The sequence below is a fragment of the Notamacropus eugenii genome, chromosome 5, assembly GCF_028372415.1.
Source record: "Notamacropus eugenii isolate mMacEug1 chromosome 5, mMacEug1.pri_v2, whole genome shotgun sequence".
Taxonomy (NCBI): domain Eukaryota; kingdom Metazoa; phylum Chordata; class Mammalia; order Diprotodontia; family Macropodidae; genus Notamacropus; species Notamacropus eugenii.
Genome location: NC_092876.1, coordinates 344,525,566 through 344,552,463, shown reverse-complemented (window position 1 = coordinate 344,552,463; position 26,898 = coordinate 344,525,566). Strand labels below are relative to the sequence as shown.

The window sequence follows — 26,898 nt, the reverse complement described above, 5'->3', positions numbered from 1 at the left end:
ATATATTCTGTTCTCTCTTTTGATCCTGTCCCTCCACAAAAGTGTTTACTTCTAATTGCCCCCTCCTCCTATTTACCCTCCTTTCTATCATTCTCCCCACCCCCTACTTATCCCCTTCATCCCTACTTTTCTGTAGTGTAAGATACATTTTCATACCAAATTGAGTGTGCATGTTATTCACTCCTTAAGCCAAATCTGATCAGAGTAAGGTTCACTCTTTTCTCCCCCCTCTTCCCCTCCATTGAAAAGCTTTTTCTTACCTCTTTTATGAGAGTTCTCCCTTTGTCCTTCTCCCAATATATTCCCCTCTCATCCCTTAATTTTTTTTAGATATAATCCCTTCCTATTCAACTCACCCTGTGACATTTGTCTATATGTATAAATCCCTCCAACCATCCTAATATTGAGAAAAATCTCAAGAGTTACAAATATCATCTTTCCATGTAGGAATGTAAACAGTTTAACTTTAGTAAGTCCCTTATGATTTCTCTTTCCTATTTTACTTTTCCATGCTTCTCTTGATTCTTGTGTTTGAAAGTCACATTTTCTGTTCAGCTCTGGTCTTTTCATCAAGAATGCTTGGAAGTCCTCTATTTCATTGAAATTCAGTTTTTTCCCTGAAGTATTATACTCAGTTTTGCTGGTAGGTGATTCTTAGTTTTAATCTTAGCTCCATTGTTCTCTGGAATATCATATTCCAAGCTCTTCAGTCCCTTAACGTAGAAACTACAGATCTTGTGTTATCCTGATTGTGTTTCCACAGTTCTTGAATTGTTTCTTTCTGGTTGCTTGCAATATTTTCTCGTTGACATGGGAGCTCTGCAATTTGGCCATAATATTCCTAGGAGTTTTCCTTTTGAGACCTCTTTCAGGAGGCAGTCAGTAGATTCTTTCAATATCTGTTTTACCCTCTGGTTCTAGAATATCAGGGCAGTTTTCCTTGATAATTTCTTGAAAGATGATGTCTAGGTTCTTTTTTTGATCATGACTTTCACATAGTCCAGTAATTTTTAAATTGTCTCTCCTGGGTCTATTTTCCAGATCAGTTGTTTTTTTCAGTGAAATATTTCACATTGTCTGCTATTTTTTCATTCCTTTGGTTTTGTTTTATAATTTCTTGATTTTTCATAAAGTCATTAGCTTCCATTTGCTCCATTCTAATCTTTAAGGAATTATTTTCTTCAGCAAGCTTTTGGGCCTCCTTTTCAATCTGGCCAATTCTGCTTTCTAGGACAGTCTTCTCCTCATTGGCTTTTGTCTCTCTTTTGCCATTTGGGTTAGTCTTTTTAAGATGTTATTTTCTTCAGCATTTTTTGTGTCCCCTTTAGCAAGCAGTTGACTTGTTTTTCATGATTTTCTTACATCACTCTCATTTCTCTTCCCAGTTTTTGCTTTACTTCTCTTACTTGATTTTCAAGATCGTTTTTGAGCTCTTCCATGGCCCAAATCTAATTCATATTTTTTTCTTGGAGGCTTTGGATAGAGGAGCTTTGACTTTGTTGTCTTCTTCTGTATGTATAATTTGTTCTTTCTTGTCACCAAAGTAAGATTCTATAGTTTGATTCTTTTTCTGATTTTTGCTTATTTTCCCAGCCATTTACTTGACTTTTGAACTCTGTCAAGGTAGTTCTCTGCTTCCAGTGGGAGTGGGCAGTGTATTGGCAGCTACTCTATCCCTCCACAATTTATGGGCCTAAAACTCCAGAAACAGTGGCTCCTGCTGCCTCTCCTGCTGCTGTGGCTGCTGCACACTCCTTCACCCCCTCTGCTGCCCTGGAACTGGGGCTTAACCACACTACTCTCTCACACAGGTCTGACAAGGTTTTTCCACTGACCTTCCAATTTGCCGTCTGCATTTTGAGGTTGTGAACTCTGGCAACCACCACAGGTGCCAGGGATCCAGTCCCCCCGAGGCCTGCTCAGGTCCCTTCTGTGCTGCCATGGACTGTGCTCTGCTCTCAGCTTGGCACAGTAGATGCTTCCCGTCGATCTTCCAGGCTGTCTTGGGCTAGAGATTTGCTTCACTTCATCATTCTCTGGTTTCTGCAGCTCCAGAATTTGTTTAGAGTCATTTTTTACAGTATTTGGCTGGATTTTGGGGGAGAACTCTAGCAAGTCCCTACTTTTACTCTGCTGTCCTGGCTCCACCTCCCTCGTATGGTCTTAAAAGAGAAAAGAAGTGGAGGAAAAATTTATTTGGAGCATCAAGATGAAAAATTAGAGAGAAAAAAAGTGCCAGGGTAATGAGGGGAATTAGAGGTTGGGACAACACCAAAGTGACACATCTGTCTCAAAGACATTGTGAGTTGCTTGAGGGCAGCAACTAATTTTGTCTTTCTTTGTATTCCCAGCATTTAACACAATGCTTGGCACATAGTAGACACTTAATAAATACTTATTGACTTGACTTGACTTACCTTTAAAAATGTATAGAGTTGGAGAGACTACAGTAGCAGCCAGAGGACAGAAAGAAGCGGGCACCATGGCCAGTATTACCACCATTGAAACAGTGAAAAACAGGATTGGGTCCAGCAGCAGAGGCTGAGCCCTCCAGTGGGAGGGGAAGGTAGAAAAGGCACCAGGAACATGCTTTGTCTGAGGGTAGCTTCCTCCAACAGTTGTTTGCAGCTGATTGGGCAGCTAGACTGTGTTCAGAAGGACCTGACTGCCTGCTGCCTTGCAGAAGCTAGAACAAGCAAAGAAGGCAGTTGCTGAGAGTGAGAGATAGGGAAGTCACCAGATATACAAAATAAAGAAAATTTAGTATTTAATAGAGTCAAACAAGAGAAAAGAACAGATCTAACATAGTCTGTCTCTTAGTCTTTTTTTGTGCGTGTTCAGTTATAGTCAATATGCACATAATTCTGATGCTATTGACTGTGCTGTAATTTTCTGTTAGTATTTCTATCTTGCCTTGGATTAATATTCATCATTTTATGATAGAATATTCTTTTATTACACTAATACAACATGATTTATACTTCAGTCATTAGACATGTGGTGTTCACTACTTTTTCCTCTAACAAATAAATACATATGAATAGTTAGGAAAAGTTTTGTAAATTAAAACCATTTCTCCCTTTTATTAGATATTTAGGATAGAATCATATTAAAAGAATTCAAAAGATCTATCCTATGACTCATTGTATGTTGCCAAGTTTTTCTCCAAAATGTTTGTGCCAATTTGTAGTCCTAGTGGAACTGAATTCATAGAATTCTAGAGTTGGAGTCCATCAGACATCGATTCTAACGTATTCCCTGAAGGAATTTTCCCTACAATAGAATTGATAAGTCCTTATCCATCCTTTACTTGAAGACCTCCAGTGAGGTGGAACTTGATAATCTTGAGTGAGTCCATTCTACTTTTGTTTAGTTCTGATCATTATAAAGTTTTTCTTAATATCATACCTAAATTTGTGTCTTTATGATCTCCACTCATTGCTTCCAGTTCTGCCATCTAGGGGCCAACAGAAGAAGCATAATCTTTCATTTCATATGGTAGTCTTTTAAACATTTGAAGGTGACTATCATATTTCATTTCCTAAATCTTTTCCAGGCTCAAAATCTCCATTTTCATCAACTGATGATCCTTAATATTCTTCCATATACTCTCCAGGTTATCGATGTAAACTCTTGTAAATCTTTAGTAAATTCTGACCTTCACAACTGAACACATGACTGAAGCAGAGACCAAGGATACTTATCTCTCCCACATTCCTGACAGCTATGATGTTTTGATGCAGGTGCAGATGAAATTGACTTTTTGACATCTAAATCATCCCATCAACTCAAATTGAGCTCAAAAGCTTCTAAATATCCCCCAAATCTTTTTACACATTCTTTAGATCAAAAGCACCAAGACAGAGAAAATACCTTAGTCAACCAGTGCAGAGGGATGGCTGTTAAAGAACAACAACAACGTGTTAGAATATAAACTCAATTGTAAAATCTTACAGAGTACAGTAGATGATAATGAGAAACATCATCTCATAAAGCAAAAAAAAAGTAATGGAAGATAAAACCAATTTAAAGAAAGCTTGGCAAGACATCCAGGTATGCAAAGTCATCCCATGGACATTAAGGATGAAAATGGAAAGACGAAAGGGAAAAAACCAAAAGAAAAAAGGAAAAAAAAATTGTCAAGATCATTGTAGTAAATTGTTTTTTACTATTACGGATCATCCCTGAGCAGCATCTCCTTTTTCTCTCTACATAAATGTAATTGGCACCTACTTTGTCCCTGTTCATCATGAAAATGGACATTTTACGCCCTACAAAATTTATTTCTGCAAACTATTTAAGTAGTTACTCAAATTATAGCTCCAGTACTTTGTCACATCTCTGTTATCTTCCAGGCATGCCAGTGTCACAATATGTTAGTTGGGAAGTTTTGATCATTTGTTCAATGTTAGAAATACTCATTTTAACTCCTACCTTTCTTTTCTTAATTCTCCCTTCACCCATGTCTCATTATAGTTCCAGTTGTGTATAATTGACCCCAATAATATTCCAATAGTCAGGCATAAGTATAGATAACCTGTTGAAAAGTAGATGAGTAGTCAGTGGGAACCTAAAATAAGTTGTTATAAACTGGTCTGGAAAATCTTTCTCTTTTTTGGCCTAGTCTTTTTCTGTTCTATAATTTACCTGTCACTGACCTTGCACAGCCCTCCTTCACTCAAAACAAAGTTAAGTGCAAGTCATGTCATCATTTCTCTGACGTCATGGTCTTCTTCGAAAAACAGCTTTCCTGCACCCTAACCATTCCTAGTACCCCCTCTTTTCTGGTCCTGTATCTTTTCTGCATCTGCCAGTATCTGGAATTTCTACTTGGCTTTAGAAATTTCTATTTCCTAACTGATTGGCATCTTACATATGACTTAATGGATGAGAAATCAGTCAGTCTCAGTTAAATGGGATGCTCCCATCCCCCCATTCTTGCCTATAAAAAGCCTGAGCTACATTTATGACCTCAGCTCCTAGCACACAAAGGGGGATATAGCTGTTTGTTGGTTAAGTGTTTTGTTTTTTCCTGATTTCTCTAGTTGTGAGTAACTTCCCACCCATGTATATTTTGTATTTATCTGTGAACATATTCTTTCCTAGCAGAATACAAGGTCCTCAAGGTTAAGTTCTCTTTGAATTTTGTCCTTGTGTCCCCAGTACTTCAGTTACCCAATTATTGCTTATTGAAATAAATTTTAGATAAGGTCCTCCTCTGGCTCATCTCGAGAAATTCTGGATATTCCAAACATATTGCAAATTATCTCCTGCAATGGAATTGTTTACTCATTCCATGGACATTTTTTAACCCCTCCTCTTTTAAGTGGTATTAGGCGGACGAAAGATCTCAAGGTGGTTACGCTTTATATAAAGATACAAATAAACATGTAAACCCTGTAGAGAACTTAAGTAGAAGACTGGAAAAATTTTATACCTCTGTAAGCTGCCAAAGGCGTACTCTGAGTTGGTCACATACAAGTGTCTTGTGCCTTTCGGTTAAATGATTTTCATTGTTATTCAGTCATGTCAAGTTTTCTTGGCAAAGATACTGGAGTGGTTTGCCATTACCTTCTCCAGCTCATTTTACAGATGAGGAAACTGAGGCAAACAGGGTTAAGTGACTTGCCCAGGGTCACACAGCTAGTAAAGCATCTGAGGCCAGATTTGAAATCAGGAAGATGAGTTTTCCTGACTCCAAATCCGGGGCTCTCTCTACTGTGCCACCTAGCTGCCCAAAATGATTCTATATAAACTTAATAAGTAAGTATGAGCTAGTTTCTTTTTGTTCTATTTGAATACTTCTTGTATTTTTACTTTATTTTATTCTTCCCTGAAGTGTTAAGACACGACCTGTTCGGATGCCTCCGGGTTATCAAGCAGAACTTGTTGTTCAGTTGGTATGGGTAGATGGAGAACCTCCACAACAGATCACCAGTCTCACTGTAAGCTCTGCCTATGGCATGTAAGTAATACGCTCTTTCTGCTTTACCCTATTAGATCTTTAAAAAAAAAGGAAAGTTGTTCTAACCTAAAATATTTGGTTAGATTGGATTAAGAAAAGAATTTGTAATCTTCCTATTCAGAACACAGTACCCAGTGGTCCCAAAACAACCTCTGAGCTGACGATTATAGATTGTTTCTAAATCATTCATAGTTTTGTCACTTTGGATGCTGTTGTAGTGAAACTGGTATCGTGGAGAATAGTGGAGAGAGGGGGAAAGTATCCTGCTTATAGCTGGAGAACCTGGGTTCCTTATGCCAAGGAACAGAAGGAAGGAGGGAGGGAAAGGGGGGAGGGTGAGAGAGAGAGATAGAGACAGAGAGAGACACGGGGGGGGGGGAGGAAGAAAGGAAGGAAAGGAGGGAGGGGGGAAGGGAGGGAGGGAGAGAGAGACAGAGACAAGAGAGAGACACGGGGGGGGGGGGGAAGGAAGAAAGGAAGGAAAGGAGGGAGGGGGGAACGGAGGGAGGGAGGAAGGGAGATGAGTTACCTGGAAGGCCACAGTTATTGTGTGAATGACATCTGGAGAAGAAAATAGGATACTCTCAAAAACAATACATATTCTCAAATACATCCTTCATGTAGGTATGAAGCATATCTACAATGAGAAAATAATTAAAGGCTTATAATTACAATGGTATTCTAGTAAATGTTTAACAATTGGCTTTCCTTCCCCTCAAAATATGCTCACAACACATTTTGAAGCTCAACCTGCATTATTAGCATTTTCTTCATCACTTTCTTAAGTCTGAACAATCAATAAAACAGTAATTCAAGCCCTGATTTGTCATTTGTTTGTTTACTGTGTATAAATTCTCTAACTACCAAGGTGTAATTGCTAACGCTGAAAACTTTAAGTCAGTTCTCAGAGACCCTAGAGCTGGTTCCAACATACCCCTGGCCATATCCCAAAAAAGTCACTTTTTCATTGAAAGAAAAATTGATTAAATTACTCACCTGAAGTTTTGTAGACAATATATCAGTTGAATTAGCTCATTTTAGAATATACTGTAGAGTGCACCTGTGGTTCATAGCTTTTCCTCCCAGTTAGAGCCACAGTTCTGTGACTAGCAGTAGTTTTGGTTTGGGACATATCTCTATTAAACACAACATAAACAGCTCTAGCATTTCTACACTGTTGTGCGCCCCGAGCTGACCTCTATAACCTAGGATCTTTCTGTGACTCACTGAAATCCCTACGGGGTCACAGTCCGAATAAGGGAGGATTTCACAGAAGCTTCTTCCTTTCTGGCCTGAAGTTCAGTTTTGCAAATCAAATGCATCTTTTGGCCAGTTTGTATCCTTTCTCCTAGGCTACAGATAAACTGCACAGCCATGTGATATATGATCATTAATCTGTAAGCTACTGCAACAGATATCTCCCTTCTGAGAGGAATTTTGCTTATATAGTGCTTAAACACATACAAGTGAACCAAAAATAAACACAGTTATATATCTACAGGTACACACACACACACGTGAATATACACACACACACACACACACAATCACATATGACTGTAATGGGTAGTTTGAGTTGAGAATAATTTCCGATCTCCTTTCTCCATCTACATTTCCCTTTTTCTCTGATTCTTTAGCTGTATTCTTCTCAGGCTTCCCTTTTTTAAAGTTTCATAAAATATATTGGGTAAAATTTAAATGTGTGAATTTACTACAATGTAGAAATAGCTAGTCATGCAGTTGATAGCGTGCTGGGCCTGGAGCCAGGAAGACTTATCTTCTTGAGTTCAAATGTGACGTCAGATGCTTACTGGCTGTGAGACCTTGGACAGGTCACTTAACCCTGTTTGTCTTAGTTCCTCCAAAATGAGCTTGAGAAGGAAATGGCAAACCACTCTCAGATCTTTTCCACGAAAACACCAAATGGGGTCATGAAGAGTTGGATGTGACAAAAAAAGTGAACAACAAAGGGATAGAGACTGAGATTTCATTGGTATGGGGGCCTCCTGGTGAGGAAATTCCTCTATCAATCAAGGCCTACACCTGCTCTGCCATTTATAGTCATAGAGTGTTAGGTATGGCATTGAAAAACCAAATGACTTACCCAGGGTCACGTAGCCAGGATATGTAAGATGTGGGGCTTAAATTCAACCTTCCCTGACTCTAAAGTTGACTATCCTTTATGTCATGCTGCTACAATGTTACTGTTTTCTTGTTGATCTGTATATATGTGCATATGAAACCATTTATTCACTTATTTATAAAGATATACAGCACTATGTAGAAGCACAATGGGAATAGAATGGTGGGAATATTTTTTTTCTAGAGAAAATGTCTGAAGGCAAATTTTTAGAGGAGTTATAGGAATTTCTCTTTTGGCTCTTAACATTAAATTTTACCAACATCTACAAATTTTATAAAGTTCAAATCTATGGGGCATCAGACTTGAGTAATGGGAAAAATATATAGGATAGTAAATTAAGTTGCCTACACAGAATGAGAAAGCCCCAATTCAACCAACTACAGGGAATACTTGATTAAGAAAGAGTTGAGATTTTTTTCCCCCAAAATCACAGGTTTATTAGCAGTCTTAAACAAAGCATGTTAAACATAGATAGAAAGGAAAGCTAGAAAATAGATTGGTTGTAATATATTTAATAGGGAACCAAAATATTTGCCAAGCTGAGCTTTGTGCTACCACCTGTCAGGGGACATAAAGGCTACACCCTTTAATAAAACTGAACTCACATGAGGAGCAGACAAGGGAATCAAGTCAAGCATTTAGTGTAAATGAGTAATGGTTTCGCTTGTTGTGTCTCTGACTTTTTATTCAGTATCAAAACCATAAATATTTCTAATGTGATTTTGTACTTTTCATTCAGAAATGCTATATATGGTCTCTGAGGGAAAATTTGAATGATGCTCAGCTAGCAAATAAGCATTGGGGTTTTATATTGAATAAAAGGCATATCTAATCAATATTGCCATAAAGAATCAATATCTGTTGAAGACAAGAGACCTTTCTGACATTAATTGAAACACCACCTACTTGAACGATTATGGGCAAAACCATTTGGGCATTGGTGTAAAAGACAGAATTGTGACTCGTATGTAACTGTAGCCCACACTCCAGTTTTGAAGTGGATAATCAGAACAGTTAAATCCCAACAGGCTAGTGTGCAATACCTAAGACCAATTAAATTTTATGATACTTATAGACAAATGGAAAGATCACCTTACTCTTCCTCCCTGCCCATATAAAATCCAGACTTACTGGATTTTTTCAACAACCCACTTTCCTTTTAATGATTAAAAAAAGAGGATTCACCTTGTAGTTGTGTTTAGATAGTCTTTTAATTTTACCTTTTTTAGTTAGATTATAAAATAGTCCTATGTAATATTTTCATTTTTTTTTATTGTCACCTACAACACATTAGAGCCAAATGTTTCTTTTCTTTTCAGTGTTGCATTTGGGAACTGCAATGGATTAGCTATTGTGGATTTTATGCAGAAGACAGTGTTGCTAAGCATGGGAACCATTGACCTCTACAGATCAAGTGATCCATACCAAAGACAGCCAAGGTCTCCTCGAAAGAACAAGCAGTTCATTGCAGGTAGGAGAGGAGACATAATGGTTGTGGCTTTGATTCACTTATTTTTTTTCCTTTCTTGTCCTTTATGCTTTTGAATTGCATGACAATTTATCAGCCAATATAATTTATTTAATATCATTAACTAAAATTAGGGAAAATCACTGTCTTAGAGAAGGTTTTACATTTCAGTATTATATTGAGGTCAGTAAATACCTTCTATCATTTAGTCCTCGAGAAATAATTGAGACCATGGATGTGCTATAAAATGTGTTTTAGGTCAAATAAATTGGTTGAATTTCTTGTCAAAAACCTTAGTGTTTAATTAGGATTGAAGTTGTTAACACTGAAGCCACACAATGTTAAACTTCTAAATTATTAAAAATGATCCACGTTTGACTGAATTTTTCAACTTTCATCCATTGCATGAACACAGTTAGAAGTTGTAAATATATTTTGCCAAATGACAGGAATTTTCTGCAAACTGACAGTTTTTAAAGGCAAAAGTTCTGAAAAGCTGGCAAATGGAATGTAGCCCAATGTATCCTGTTGGTGAAGCAACAAATTGATGAGTGTTGCATTTTTATATTTTAAAACAATTTCTACCTTGCTTTCTGTAAAAATCCAGCTGACTATTGGAGCCCTTGTTCCAACATCAGCCTATTCAGGTTGCTGTCTTAAAAACAGCACTACTGTTGGATGTGTGAATTATTTTACCATGGTGCATGTGACACAGTAACATCTGGAAGTGCTATCAAAGAACATAATTCTCTTGAAAGAGAAAAGAATCCAAACATTTCTAAATTCTCCTCCTTGTAAACCTTCCCCAACATTCTTCATAGAATAGATTTAGGTCCTTTTTAATCCCTACAAAAATCTCTTTGAGTTTTCCATGTCCCTTGTCGTATTAATTTACATTGGAGCAGTGGGGACCATCAGACTATTGTGGAGTCAGTTTTCTACTTTAGTTTTGAGGTAACACAAAAGATTCTGAACAACTGCAGAGACACATTCAAGCCCTGCCTTTATCTTTCAGAAGAAGAGAAGAGAGTCCTTGCCTTCAGTATCATGAACTTGCAAAAGTCATCATCATATTAAAAAAGCAGACAGCTGACTTTCTGAAAATTTGATGGTCATTTACAAAGTAATTTTTTAAAAAAGTAAAGTCAAAAATTCAGGGGACTGGAGAATCCATGAATTCCACTAGGACTCCTGAAGGTCCCATAGAGTTGTCTGAAGTATCAGATTAACCGACCATATTGAACTGAGCAATGACCTGAAAAACTACCACCTTTACCCACAGAGCTTAGACCTTAGATCGTATTAAATAAAATATAACTGTTCCGAAGATAAGTAATGATAATTTAATTAAATTTTAACGTTTGAGGATTTAAGAATTAACCTTTGTGATTAGAATAAAACCTTTTGGTAATAATAAATCTTTCTTTGCAGTTATAAAATACCGACTAGAGCTATAACTTTGGAGACAATTTTGGAAGAAATAATAAAAATCCTATTAAGCAGCCCACTTACGGAGAATATAGTCTTTTAAAAAATTAATAAAAATTGAAATCTCCAAGATTTTTATTTTAACTTCTGTAAAGATTAACTCAGTCACTTTTACATCAGGAAAAGGTTTTGTTTGTTTTTTTTTTACACATAGGTTATAATCTAAACAATGTACCATGCAGAAATGTATACTAAAGGGCTTTGATTCTTTTCTGCATCAAAATTATTCAGCTAAGCAATATTTCAACTGCTTTCCTACCATCCATCGCCTCTTGATTTTTAAATTAATTTACTTTCCTAAATATCTCTCCTCTGACCTGATTATCAAACTTGCTGCAGTGTCTTCACCTTGGCTGTTGTAGATGCTGGTTATGACATCACCTAATTTCCACTTTAGATTGTTTCTCTCTCTTTTCTCTGCCTGCTGCTGATGCTGGTGTTCTGGCATGTTCCAAAGACAACTTTTGCATGCGTGGCCTGTCTAACTTTTATCCAGATTTAACGAAACGGATCCGTACTTCCTATCAGAGTAAGTTCTATGAAGGTTAGGCAAACCACTTTCATAACGCTCATATTGTGCTCCAGTTAAAACTGTACATCTGTGCTTAGTAATGTGTTTCTTTAAACACATTCAGCGTGCTTGCGTATTTTTTGTTTCCTTATGGAAGTGTAAAATGCTCATTTTGATAATAAAGTTATTCCACAACTACTTTAAGAACATTAATGTTATGTGCCTGGTGATTCTTATCCATTATTTCAGTGTTTGTTCTGAAACATATAATTTGTACCATTCTTATTCCACTAGTGCTGTGTCAATATCTTTTGTTTTAAGAGGGAGAGCCCCTACAAATAATAGGCCAGTTATGTCAGCAATAACAGTAGCTGACCTTGAGCTATAAAAGTGGTAACACAACAGTGAAGAATAATGGAGAAGCCATTGGCTGAGAATAAGAAAACCGAGGATATTTGCTTGGGCACTAATTAGCTGTGTAATTTTGGGAAAGTCATTTATCCTTTCTAAACCTCTCACCTTTTAAGTACAAGAATCAGAGTAGATGATCTCGAACGTACCTTCCAGCTCTGAAATTCTTTGAATCTAAAGGAATCAATTTTTTAAATGAAATTGATCCTTTTAATTTGTGTTGCTGACTATTTAGCACCCATGAGTTTTTAATTATCATATGCAGATGACTTACAGATGTGTATATATATATATGTGTGTGTGTGTGTGTGTGTGTGTGTGTGTGTGTGTATATATATATATATACCTTTTGGACATTTCAGACTGAATGTCCAGAAGAGATCTCAAACTTAACAGATCCAAAACAGACTCATGATCGTTTCCCCAAAATCTACCCCTTTAATGAACATTCCTCTTTCGGATGAGAACACGTCCATTCTTCAAGCTTCCTAATCATTCATAACCTAAGCTTTATCCTCAATTCCTTACCTAACATTTGACAAATCTTATCATTTCTACCTCTACAGCATCTCTCAAATCTAACCTCTTCTCTCTACTGACACAGCTTCCACCTGAGTGGAGGACCTCACTACTTGTCACTCAGACTATTGCAATGACCTTCCAGTTTATCACCACTTTAGTTCTCTTGATTGTATCATCTCTCAGTTAATTATCCTGACTCAAGTCATTCTAATTCATCCTCCATACAGCTTTTAATGTGATTTTCCAAGGTCTGACCATGTTATTCTTCTCATTAAACTTCCATGGCTGTTTCCTCAGTGATAAAATCTAAATTATGGAAGTTTTTGAAGTCCTTTAGAAACTACTCCTAACCTATCACTCCAGCCTCATTACACTTTACTCCCATTTCTGCCTTAAATCCTATCAAACTGGTCTTCTTTCCATTCATTACACATAGCAACCCATCACTGAGTTCCATGATTTTGTGCAGATTATCCCCCTTAACTATAGTTCATTTCTTCTTCATACTCACCTCATAGAATCTCTTCACCCTTTTCAAGACTTAGCTGAAGCATAACTTCCTTACAATGTCTTTTCTAGTCCTTCCCTCACCCCTATCATTATCCTCCCTTCATAAAGGTCATATATTTAGATACTTAGCATTTATTTTTGTATTTTGTGTGTGTATACAGATACATATGTATATATGTATATGTAATATATACATAAACACATATGTTGCATCTCTGTCCTCATCAAATAAAAACTCCTTGAGAGCTGAAATTATTTAATTTTTTTGTCTTTGTGTCCCTAGTGTGTACCACAGTGCCTGATACATAGTAGGTATTATTAAATGATTGTTGGTTGGTTAATTTAAAAATGTATTTCCACATATCTCTTAAGCCAATATTACCATTCAGTACCTTGAACTATAAGAATTAAAGTTTAAAAAATGATATACAGTAATAGAAAATCATATGCATACCAAAGGCCTGAATTGAATTAAGCTATTTGTAGTTCTTGGAGAATCTTCAACATTTGGGAACTCCTTATGCCATCAATAAGAAACATCAAATAAAACATTAGATTATCAATCAAATGTAATGAATGTTATTGTTTTTACAAATCCTAATGCCAGGTTTTGGGGCCAGGGGGCCCAGACCTACATTAATACATTTACGTAGTACAACAACTATATAAAACCTATATTTTATTGCCATTGGTTAGGTCTAGTCTGTCCTGTTGTGTAAAGAGGAACTACTGAAAGAAATGGTGTCTTGAATGTGGTAGCTGTGTAGGCACTCGCCTGACGAGGAAGAGTCTGTCCCTTTTCTCTAGAGCAGGAATAACAAAAAGGTGACCAGAAGGCCATGGCATAGTCCAAGTGAGAGGTAATAGGGCCTTGAACTAAGGTGACAGCAGCTGTATCAGTAGAGAGGAGGAGAAGCTGCATCTGAGAGATGCTGTAGATAAAAACTGCAAAACAGCCATTGCCTGTAAAGGCAAGGAAGGCAAGAATGTGGCTACTTTAGGCCTGAAAATCAGTGCTGGGATTGAAGTCACCACCATTAATAAACTAGGAGATGGTGAACTTCCCTTTTCTAGAAGACCCTCGTATGGGCCCATGCTATTGAGAAATGGGAGGGAAAATGGTTGGAGACTTGAGTTTTAAGTCGTGAGGCATTCACTAAAAGTAGCAGGAAAAAAGTAGAAGATTCTTCCTAGAAACCTGAAGCACCGGCATAGGGAATATATGTGGCTAGAGCACACACTCAGAAGAGAAGCACACCTCTAAAGCAGCAGCTTACCCACCTTCACCTTCTGGTGATGCTGTCAGGATACGTTGTTGAGCCTGTGCATCTGACTAGTGTATCTGTACTAGGTATCTTGTTTCTGTGCTGGGCATAGCATCTCTACTGGATATACATTGTCTTTGCTGAGTCACTGCTCACTTTGTGGTCAGTGAGCTTCCCTCTGCTATCAGCCTCAGAGATTCATTTGTTTAGGACCATCTGCTGGTCATTAAGTTTCTAGTCTACTAAGGGGAAGTGAATACAAAGCCTCTTCCCCATAAATAGACTATTTCTTAGTCATCCTGGTGTGGCTATGAGCCACTATACCCGGCTTATCAAAAGTCAGACAAAGTGTCCTTGAGTTAAGATTGTCTCTTTGCTTTCAGCCTTTTTTTCCTGGTGCTATATTGAAATCCATTGCCCAGATAACTATCTGACTTGGGATTTGAAATTCCGGGCAACTCCCATTTGTCTCTTGGAGATATCATGTGTCCTCCAAATATCATTTCTTTGTTCTTTGCCAAAGAAACCACACGGGACCTGTGCAGAAACTGAGGACGCAGGGTCTACTTCACATCCAGGATCCTCACAGAATTGGCATACAAATGAATCTGAGCAAGCACAAAAGATAAAGAGTAGAAGGGTACAAGGGTCTTGTATTCCCCTTACATATCTGTTAGCAGCAAAAATGGACTAAACAAAAACTCTTGCTGTTATAATTTGGCCTATACAGAATCTTAGCCCTAATTCATCCTACAAACAAACCTACCTTATCAAAAATGTTATTCAGAAAGTGCTTTGGAAGCTTGAGTGTTATAGAAGTGTGAACCATTTGTTACTTAATGTACTTACTTATCACCTCTTCCCCATAACTCTCCATGTTCTGGCAGAAACACACAAACTGAACAGCCTGACCCCAGTGGCTTATGTCTGGGATGCACACAAGGCTTCCTGTCCTGCCCCAAAGACTTTACTGGCGTTCCTCTACCCCTGCTCATCCTTCCCCTTGTATCAACAAACAGAAGTCATTGATTCTGCCCACACATTCAAGCTGGAAGAGAATTGAGAAAGAAATAGGCTGCCTTCTACACAGAAAAACCCCTAGGTTAGAGACTCCAAAGCTTAAGAAAATGTTTCCAGAACATCCACATATCCCTCCCTCAAATCTGCAAGAAGGAACAGAAGAAGATTCTTCTTATCTGTTGCAGAAAAATGAGAGCCAAGGAAAAAGTAAAGGCAGGAGATCAATGGGATGGCTACCCTAGGCCTGAAGGAGAAGGCATTGAAACCTTCCTGAGGCCATTCTGTCCCCTAAGAAGCTATCATAACAGGGTCAGAGGCTAGGGAAAATGAAATTTCCCGATGTGGGAGGAGGTTGAGGCAGGCTAACAGTTCAATCTCAAAGACGTGCTACTGAGAAGTGGGAGAAGTCAGAAAGTATGTGATGTGGGGATATTAAAGAAAAAAAAGAGCTGAAACACCGAAGCTTTCAGAGGGAAAATATTTAATGAAGGAACTAGAATATAACAAGATAAATCAATTATATGAGAGGAAGAATGAGTAATAAATCCCCAAAGTGATTGCAAAGCTCTTCTAATAAATATTGCAAGAGAAAGGAAATTGAACCAATATCTGTTGAAATGCAGAACCCTATTGAATCTTCAAAGATCGTAAAACAAGAAGATACTACAGAATGGTTTCAAGAGAGAAATGAAAACAATAAGAAAAAATTCCAAAAGGAAGAAAGATGAGAAGCCTGAGCATTCCCAACAGAAATAATTAGCAGATTAGAAAAACATGAATCCATAGTGACTAATCTCTCCAACGACACAAAATAATGAACTGTAGGTTTAGAAAAAATACTGAAGTGAAGGGAAATGGCAGGAAAAAAGGCAAGACAAAAACATTAGAACACATGATCTCTATGTATCACATACTATGGTGTGACTGACCTAATTTACACTCACACTGATTTCAGATCCCCAAAGTTTGGCTGCTGTATTCTCTCAGAGTTCTGGGGGGTAGCCCTAAAGGATTTGGGGGGATTATTCTAATTCTATAGCACCGGCAATCCACTAGCGTGCTTCCCCTCACCATTAGTAGTTGATATCACTTAGTTCAAACAGCTTTTAGAAATGAGTATTTGCTATGACAGTACAATTAATACAAGCCACCACCACCTCCAAAAGTGTGCAGCCTCCTTCTGCCCCAGTCCATCTAGTCAGGGCAAAGTGGGCTCAAGCTTAGAGACCCCATTTTCAAAGGTACAGCTCTTATCTCCTAGAAGTCTTTTTTTTTGGAGTTCTCAAATGTCCCTCTTAGGTAATATAATGTAGCTTTACAGTAAGACTCTTTGTGAAACCTTAAATTTGTAAATAGTCTGTCCTTGTTTCCTGTACATAAACTGCTTCCAGCACCTGCTGCTCTAGGATACAGGTAGGACATCACTGAAAAGTTCCAGTCCTTTGACCTTCCCCAGTTCCCAGGTCCTCCCCAGGGGACCAAGGTTTAAGTGGTTGGAGGAAGAGGAGATATTTTCTTTCCCTACCAAGTGATTACTTCTCAGGGGGTTAACTAGAATGCCCTTTCCTCTGCTGCCAGGCATTCAGATATCTCAGGCCCAAACTGATGTAATTGTTTCTATAGTCTCCAGAACCCTAGACCTTCATTCAATCTGAACAAACCTGTTGAAATGCTGGGGCTATATAGGATCAATCAACATGAGATTTGACGCGATAAACATTTCAAGGCATTGCATCTTATCATTTGCTATAAATGATTGATTTACTCAGTTGACAATTACTTTTACATTTCTACAAAGAAAGCACTTGACCTTGAAGACAAGGTTCATAGAGACAATTAAAGATAATAGATCTCCGAGAAGCAGATGAGAAATAAAAAAATTGGTGTTATACTGCAGAAAATAATACAAAAAAACCCCTAAAACTTCTAAAAAGACAAACAACGTACCAGTCAAAAGAATCAGCAGAACAGCTCCAAGAGGAAGAGCCCACTTCTTTAAGCTCCCAGCGAACGGTGGTCAGACATGATAATTCCATTGGCAAACAGCAGATTGTTTAAATACCACCAAGTAGTGAGGAAAAGAAATCCAAACAATAGAAGACTATTCCATCCTCATTATAGATCACAGAAGGGAATGCAATAATATGTTCTTCAAAGCAAAGAAGTGAGCGTGAGATGCAGCCCATGATGATATACTGTACAAGCCTGAGCCAATGGGGAAAAAATGGATTTTAGTGATACCAAAGCATTTGGAGCATACCTAGAATGGGGTGTGTGGTAAGGTATGAGCATGACTTGTGGACACTCCCAACAACAGAAACACAAGAAAAGAAAAGAAGTTCTACCAAGGAAAGAATAAGTAATGAAATAAATTGCCCCATTTTAGAGATTCTTTTTAAAAAGAGAAAGAATGACATGTTAGGAATCATCAAGAGGTTCTTTTTAATTATACATGGTGATTAAGAGGAAATCAGAACTTAAAGACATAGGAAAATGAGGTTAAAGGAACAGAGCCAAAGCACCATGGGCCAAACCCCATAGCCTACTCACATTGGAGAAGAGAATAGTACATTAATGGGTTGAAGGGAGGTGAGGAGCAGAGAGGAGATGTTAGGAACCTTTTAAGGCCATGTGTAGACAGCAAAGGGATGATAACTCAGTCTTTCAGCAAGAAGACGGGCTTCTTCTAGGACAATGGGAGATGTCACAAGCGAGGGGTTAAACTTGGTGAAAAGAAGATTAATAATACACAAGAAAATCACTTCCTCTGAGAGAATGTTGTGCCTCTATAAACAGGAGGAGGAAAATCAGAGCCTCTAGGAATGACTGGCGCTCAGAAGGATGGGAAGACATGACCCTAGAGAGGAGGTCATGTGGCCATGGGGAAGGCAGTGGATAGAATTGGAACATACGGTTGGTGACATAGGGCAGTTTAAAGAAAGAATGAAGATACAGGCCATGAATCCAGAGAATGAAAGTTCACAGTAAACAAGAAGGAAAGAGAATTAATGAAAAGAACAAGATAAAACAATCCTTCTTTGATAAAGGTATACATAAAGCAAGCTAACAAGTTAGTGAGGTAAAGAATAGGAAGGATTTTGAACCAGTAACTTTACTGAGAGTTAGATATAAAAGAGAAAATGGGGAGAGTAAAATAACTAAGAAGAAAAGAAAAATAATATTAAAAATTAAATAATTTAGGTAAAGCCTCTAAATCAGGAAAAGTGTTGGAAAATGGAAGAATGGCGGTGGTGACGGTGCTGGTAGTAGGGACTAGAACTTGTGGGAATAAGGTTGCATCAAAATCAGCAAAACTGATTGTAAAGATAAGGCATTAATGTAAAAAAGGGGGGAGGGGAAGAAAACTATCCTTTAAAAGAAGACACTACTAGGAACAAATGAAGGAAAATATAAGCCTAAGTGTCATAACTTTAGGGGTCAGTAGTTCATACAATCCAATAAAAAGAGAGTGGAACTATGGATAAAAAACCAAAACTCCACAATCTGTTGGTTTAAAAAAACATCTAAAAAGCAAAGATATAGGTAGAATCCAAATGAGTCTGAAACAAAATTTGCTTTGCAACTAAATCAGTAAAATCATGCCATCAGATAAGGCAAAAATTGAAGTTCACTACATAAACAGATAAAGAAATTATATTATGCTTAGAGAAACCATAGATAATACCAATATCAGTATTAAACTTATATATCAAAACATCTAAATTCATAAAGGAAAAATTGACTGAATTATGAAAAAGACAAAGAATAACAGGATACGTTAATCATACAGATTAGATTTTTTTAACACAATAATATAGAATTGAACAAATTATTATAGAATTAAGAGCTAGAAGATTTGTGGCATCCTCTGAATGGGACCACTAAATAATATACCAATTTTTAAGCACACATGGCACTTTTACAGAAATACATTTTTATTAAAGCATATAAAATTATAAAAAAATGCAAAAAGTGAAAATAAGAAATATAATTTATAAATCACAGCGAAATAGAAAAAAATCATTTCAGGGAACCCAAAAAAATACACAGACTTAAATGGAGGCTTAATAATTAAATCCTAAATAATACACATGCCAAAATACAAATCCATAAACAATTAAAATTATGTGAAGGAATCAGAATCGAGGTGAAATGCACCTAAATCAGTCATGGGGGGAAAGAACTATTCCTATATGAAAACATTAACCAAAAATGGAAAAAAGATGATTCATAAATTTAATGTGTTTGAAAAATTGAATCAACAAGTAAACCCAAAATAAACATGAAAGAGGAAATCTTGAAAATTAAGTGAGAAATAAGTAGAAGCCAAAAATGCTCTAGAACTGATAAATAAAGCTTTTTCTTTAAAGAAAAAAATTGATGTCTAGATAGCACAATTTAAAAGGTGGAAATCAAATTACAAAACAATGTGAGAAAATAAATCATACAAATCTAAAAGAAATAAGAAATAATTATTAGACTCTATGCAATTTTATTCTAACAAAACTAAGAACTTAAAGAAAGTGAAAGAGTAAATTTAAAAAATATAAAATATCTGAACTAATGGAGCAGCAAATAGAGTTCTTAATTCAGTCTCATAAAAAGAAGTTGAACTAACTAGAAATGATTTACCTCTTTTGCCCATCAAAGTATTCTTGATCTATATGTATTTAGAGAAAATTGCATTAAAAATTAAAAGAAAAATTAGTGCTTATACTATACAACTTATTTTCAAAAATTAAGACAAAATCTCCAGCAATTTCTTTTTTTTAGACAAGCATAGTCCTAATAACTGAAACAGGAAAAATAAGACAAAGAAAAAGAAATATAGGCAGTATTATTAATAACATTTCAAAAATTTTAAATAAAATCCTGGCAAAACCACTGTAGAAAGATGATTGGTTATGATCATGTTGGGTTTATTCAGGAAAACAATCATAGTTCAGCATGGGGAAAACAATTAACAAAACCATATTGAAATAAAAACATACATTATTATGTCAATAGATGAAGAAAAAACTTTTGAAAAAGTAAAATTCATTTATACTCTTAAAAACCTCCTCAAAATGCAGTTCCAGAGGGATAATTTTTAATGTGTTAAAAATATCTATCCAAAAACAAAAGCTAGCATTATGTGCAATTGGGTAAAACTAGATTTCCCAATAAATATAGGAGTTAAACAAGGTCGTTGCTCCCTTTCTGCATTATTATTTCATTCAGTCAGTCAACAAGCTTTTATTAAGCACCTGCCATGTGTCAGGCGCTATGCTAAGCACTGGTTAGAAATACAAAAAAAAGAAAGTTCCTGTCCTTAAGGAGCTCACAATCTAATGGGGTAAGACAACACACAAAACGAAGCTAAAAACTGGTAAGGAAAAAGAGGTGGCACCTAACAAAGTAAAACAGCTGGGAGGGAAACTAAGAGATAGCTGACCTGTGGTCCTTTCTTAAAGGGACATTTGGGAAGTAGCTCCCCATTCTGCTGTCTAATCAGAGAGGTCCCAGAGGCAGAGGTACTGAGGAGTGTGCTCACCAAGGCTGCTGGGATCTTGCAAGATGGTCAAGTTCCTGGTAGCATCATGATGAAGTACAAAGGAGTGCAGTCAGATGGGAAATGAATTATTTGAATGAACTATTTGATTTAGTTCCAAAAATACTAGCAGTGACAATAAGACGAGAGATAGAAATTGAAGGCATATTGTCAAAGAGAAGACAAACCTGAATTTGTAGATGATAGGATGATTTACTTAGAAAATCCTTGGGAGAAGAAAACAAAATAAGTGGCACAATTAATAGCTTCATTAACTTTCAGACTACAAAATACTTCTCCCCCCAAAAAAGAAAAATCCCAACATTTCTAAAGTGTAATGACAAAATTCAGGATCTCATTCAAAATAACTCTAAAGTGCATAAAACATTTGGCAATCGATCAAAGCATAGTCACTACTTACATAGATTCAATTATAAAACCCTTAAAGAAATAAAGGACAACATAAATAACTGAAAAAGCATTCATTGATAGTAGATGGGCCAAATCAGCCAACAAAAAACAAAGTGCAACAATCGTTGACTTACACATTTCGTGCTGTATCAGTTAAACTACCAAATAATACAAAAGAAATATACCATAAAATAATGCAAAATTTGCTTGGAAAAACAAAAGATCTTGAGTTCCAGGGACAGTAATGGAAAAAATGAAGGCCTGATAAAATGAGAATTATCAAAAAACATTTGGTACTAGTTATAAAATAGAAAAGTGGGTCAGTGAAACCAGTTAGACAATGAAGAAAAGAAATATTTCAGCTCAATTACCTAGTGTTTGATAAACCCTGAAACCTAAATAGCATAGGGGAAAAAACTCCTTATTTTAGAAGTACTGCTGAGAAAACTAGAAAGGAGAAATTAGATTTAGACCAACACCTTATTCCACATACCATAATAAATTCAAAACACATAGAAGATCTGAATATTTAAGATTATCTCATGAAAAATTAAAAAAGATCAAATATGATTCACAGCTATGGGAAAGGAGGGAATTCTTAACCAAACAAATAATAGAGGTAAATACAAAAGATAAAAGAGAGACTTTCAGTTATGTGAAAAGTGAAAAGCTTTTCCACAAACAAAATTAATTTATCTAGAATTGGAAGGGAACTGTCTAAATGAGGGAAAGATCCATATCTTAAACATATTAAATAAGGGTCTGATAGCCAGATATATAGACAGCTAGAATACCAAAAGTTATTCCCCAGTAGACAGGTGTTAATAAGATATGAACAAAGAAGTCTCAAAATAAGAATTGTAAGCTATTAACAACCACATGAAATGGTGTCACAAATCACTAATAAGAAGAGTGCAAATCAAAATAATCCTCAGATTTCACCGCATATACAGCATATTGGCAAAGATGGAGGGGTTGTGAATAGACAGGCACAGTAATGCATTGTTGGTGACGCTGTGAACTGGTATAACCATTCTATCTAGCAATTTGGAATTATGTAAGTAAGTGACTAAACGTCCCTGTTCTTTGCTCAAGAGATTCCACTACTGGCATATTCTTTAAGGCCAATGACCAAAAGAAATACCCCATATATACCAAAAATATCTGTGGAAGCACTGACTGCTTGTTGAGGTTTGAAAAGTGCTTTTACATAGGTTACTATAGATCATTTCATTTGATCCTCAGCAACCCTGTGAGGTTGGCATTATTACTACCCTTGTTTTATAAATAAGAAAACCGAGGCTTAGAGAGGTTCAATGATTTGCCAAGGGTCATACAGGCAGTAAATATTGGAGGCAAGACTTGAACTCAGATCTTCCCAATTCCGTGTGGTACATGAAGGCAATAAAATATTACAATACTATCAGAAATGATGGATATGATGAATATAGATAAACATGAAAAAATTTATAAGTGATGCAAAGTGAAAAAAAGCAGAGCCAGAAAAACACATACATGACAGCAATAATGGAAACAAATAATAATAGAAAGAATAATAAAAACAAGACAGTTTAAATGGAATGTTAACAAAATTATTAAACCAATTTTGGCCACAAAGAAGATGTATGAGAAGACACCACCCCCAGCTCTTTTGGAGAAGGGTCAGTGGGTATGGAACACACTGCACATTTATACATAATGTCAGACTTTTGATACATTGGTTAATTTTGCTGAACTTTTTTTCCCTTTCTTTTAAAAAATTCATTATCATAAAGGGTAGCTTTTCGGAAATAAAGAAGGAGGAATGATATCAACAAGAATCTGTTTTTTAAAAAAGGTTTCTTAATGAGTTTGTAGAACACAATTTCAGTTCTTTGATGTGGTAGGAAGTTAGAATGCGAGTGACTGAGAAGTAAGAGCAATACACGTGGAGGCAATGAATGTAGACAGCTTTTTTTTCTTTTTTAGAATTTGACTAGTCATTATTCATAATAATAGTACTGATCTAATTACTGGTACCAGAACAAGAGGTGGAATGTGCCAACAGGGTAGGGAAATTGAACATAAGTTCAGAAGCAAGGCAGATCTTAAAATGTCCATACTGGGTAGGGCCCAGTACCTTGATATCTGGATGCGGATTGAAACATAGCTTGGTGCTGACTAGATATGATGGGTTGAGGTGAGTTTTTATTTACTCACCCATCAAGACATCTTACCCCAGAGTGAATTCCAAAAGGTGAGTCAATTAATTCCCTTGGGATGAAAATGAGAAGGGACTGGGGAATGTTCTTTAAAAGTCCTGGTTCATAAGTTATTTTTCATGGGGAAAAGGAGGGGAGGGGTACAACTCTGTAGCAGATGGTGAGATCCCCACATTGGGTGGGCCCTAATGTCTTCATGTCTAGATGGAATATGAAGGATTGTCTGAAGTTGGATATGTGTCAGCTTTTCAATATCCTTCTTGAAATGTGATACCTAATATTTCCAGTGTGGTCTGGCCAGGGCCAAGTACAGTGGAACTAATTGTGCTTCTTATTCTGAATAACAACAAAAACGTGAACTTATAAATGGATACTGAAAAGCCTTGAGCAAAATTCATTTTGCATAAACAAAAAGCACTAAAAAGTACTGAATTAGAAGAAGCTTTTCTTAATGTGCTCCAAAGTGCTTGAATGACTTAAGAGCAACTATTATTTATAATGGAATGAAATGAAAAGTTTTTTTTTAATCAGTTCAAGGACAAAAAAGCATCCCCACTGTCACCATTACTATGTAGCTATATGCTAGCTATAGTGATAATATAAGAAAGAAAAATCAAAGGAATAAGCACTGGCAAAGAAGAGGCGAATTATCCCTATTTGGAGGTATTATATTGGTTTCATTTGAAAATCCTTGATAGCTAATGAAAAAAGAGCAATTGAGGTAATTAATACTTTCAGCAAATTAGCAGAATGCAAGATAAATCCGCAAAACTGGTAAAACATTTCTGTTACAGTTCACATACCATAATTTGCTTACCTGTTTCCCAAGAAGAGGTCACCTGCTTTGTTTCCAGTGTTTTGCTGCTCTACATATTTTTGAACATATTGGATCCTTTCCTTTCTTTTTTTTTTAAATTTAATTTATTTGTTTTCAGTTTTTAACAATCACGTCTGTAAGTCTTAAATTTTCTCTCCCTTCTTCTTCCCTCCCTCCCCGAGATGACTTGCAGTATTTATGGATTCTATGCATACATTCTTATTAAACAGTTTCACGTTAGTCATGTTGCTTAGAAGAATTAAACCAAATGGAAGAAACCATGAGAAAAAAACAAAACAAAACATAACACAAGAGAAAATAGTCTGCTTCATTTTCTGAATGTGGATGGCATTTTGCCTCGAGTCCTTTGAGAATGTTTTAGGTCCTTGTATTGCTTAGTCTATCAGAAACAGTCCTCACACTGTGGCTGTTACTGTATATTATGGTCTTCTGGTTCTGCTCATTTTACTCAGCATCAGTTCATATAAGTCTTTACAGGTTTTTCTGAAGTCTGACTGTTCATCATTTCTTATGGCACAATAGTTTCCCATTACATTCATATACCACAACTTGTTTAGCTATTCCCCAATTGATGGGCATTCTCTCAATTTCCAGTTCTTGGCCACCACAAAAAGAGCTGCTATAAATATTTTTGTACATTAGGACCTTTTCCCATTTTTATGATGTCTTTGGGTTACAACCCTGGAAGTGATATTGCTGAGTCAAAGGGTATGCACATTTTTGTAGCCCTTTGGGCATAGTTCCAAATTTCTCTCCAGAATGGTTGGATCAGCTCATAGCTCCACCAACAATGAATTAGTGTTCCAAGCCTCCCACATCTTCTCCAACATTTATCATCTTCCTGTTTTGTCATGTTAGCCAGTTTGATAGGTGTGGTATAATACCTCAGAGTTGTTTTGATTTGCATCTCTCTAACCAATAGTGATTTAGAGCATTTTTTCATATAACTATAGATAGCTTTAATTTCTTCCTCTGAAAACTGCCTGTTCATATCCTTTGACCATTTATGGGGAATGACTTCTTTCTTTTATCTCTTTGGGGTATGGGTCTGCTATTGGTATAGCTGGGGCATAGTTTCAAATTGTTTTCTAGAATGGCTGGACAAATTCACAGCTCTCCCAACAGTGTATTAGTGTGCCTATGTTCCCACAATCTCTTCTTTTATCATCTGAGCCAGTCTAGTAGCTGAACCTTCTGCTTGTGCCCTTGGTCTCACCATCAGTAGCTTGTTCTCTTTTCCTCCCTTTTTCTTTCATCTTCAGTGTCTCCTTTTCTAGTGTCCCCTTCCTTGGTGCTCACAAACATGCTCAGCTCTTCTTCATCGTCTAGTAAAAACTTTGCTTAATCAGGACGTTACATTCCTTCAGCCAAATGCCCTATATCTTTTCTCCTTTTCAGGGTCAGGATGTTAGAAAGAGATGTCTTGCTGCCACCACTACCTCCACATTTACTCTCTTCTCAGCCCTATGTAAACAGACTTCTGATATCACCACAGTTCTGAAACTGCCCTCTCCAGACTTAGCAACCACTGAATGACCTTTTTCTTAGCTCCCATCCTTGACTTCTCTGTATCTTTTCATCCTGTTGAGTACCTCCTCCTCCTAAATACTCTTTCCTCCCTTCATTTACCTAGCAAGAGTTTCTCCTAGTTCTTCTACCTATCTGACTACTCCTGTGCCACTTTTTTTGTTGATTCATCATCCACCTACCACTCCCTAAGTAGTAGTGTCTTTCAAGACTCTGTCCTATACCCTGCTATAGTCACTCAGTGAATTTTTCAAATCTAACGAGTTCAAGTATAATGTGTGTGTAGATGACTCCCAGGTCCATATAAGCAGCACTTATCTTTAACTTCTGAATTTCAGACCTACAGTGCTAGCTGCCTGTTGGAAGTTCACCACTGTATGTTCTGCTGAAACTCTCGATGTCCAAATTGAAATTCATTATCTTCCCTACCTCCTCCCCCCAAAAATCTCTTTTGATCTTAACTACACCTTCATCCTTCTAGCCACCTAGGTTTTTTAACTTGTTATCCTTGCTTTCCCCTTTCCCTACTATCTATTTTCTATCAAAAGAGACAACATGTGGATATATACATACATGCATGCATGTATGTGTGAGTGAAGAAGAAATAATTTTGGTAGGGAGGCATTAATAGCAAGGTGATAAGGAAAAACCTTATGCAGAAAGTATCATTTTAGCTGAGTTTTAAAAGAAGCTAGGGATTCTCGGAGGCAAAGGTGAGGAAGTAACCTCTAACCACAGGAATGGCCAGTGCAAAGCCTCCAAGAAGGGAGACTGTCATGTATGAGGAAAAAGACCAGTTTGTCTTCACAGTGAGTACATAAAGAAGAGTCATCTGTAATGACCCTAGAAGACCATCTCTCAGATCGTTTCAGAATCCGCCCTTTATCACCCTTGACATTTTGTTGGCTCGTGGACCAATTCAGCTCCTTTTTTGATCTTAGTTTTCTTCAGTGTTGTTTCCACTTTCTAATTCAGCAAATCAAGGATTGTGATGTTACAGTTCTAATGTGATAATTCCACTGCCTTTGATAGTGAAGGGTTTGTTATAAAAATCATTACAGATCTTTTTTTCCCATTTTTCATCTGTT

The 26,898-nt window shown here is 36.7% G+C and overlaps 1 protein-coding gene across 9 annotated transcripts in view; it reads left to right on the top strand.

The window, feature by feature from the left end:
* The window catches only part of STXBP5L (syntaxin binding protein 5L), a 419,013-nt gene that overhangs the window by 292,244 nt on the left and 99,871 nt on the right, over window positions 1-26,898 (top strand). For 7 of the 9 annotated variants that reach the window (XM_072613876.1, XM_072613875.1, XM_072613874.1 and 4 more), the window contains 2 exons: window positions 5,840-5,965; window positions 9,428-9,579. In XM_072613876.1, the coding sequence (XP_072469977.1) occupies window positions 5,840-5,965; window positions 9,428-9,579 (278 nt within the window). Of the gene's footprint in view, window positions 1-5,839; window positions 5,966-9,427; window positions 9,580-11,521; window positions 11,594-26,898 lie in introns of all 9 variants that reach the window. The other 2 variants (XM_072613883.1, XM_072613882.1) reach the window with 1 other exon arrangement.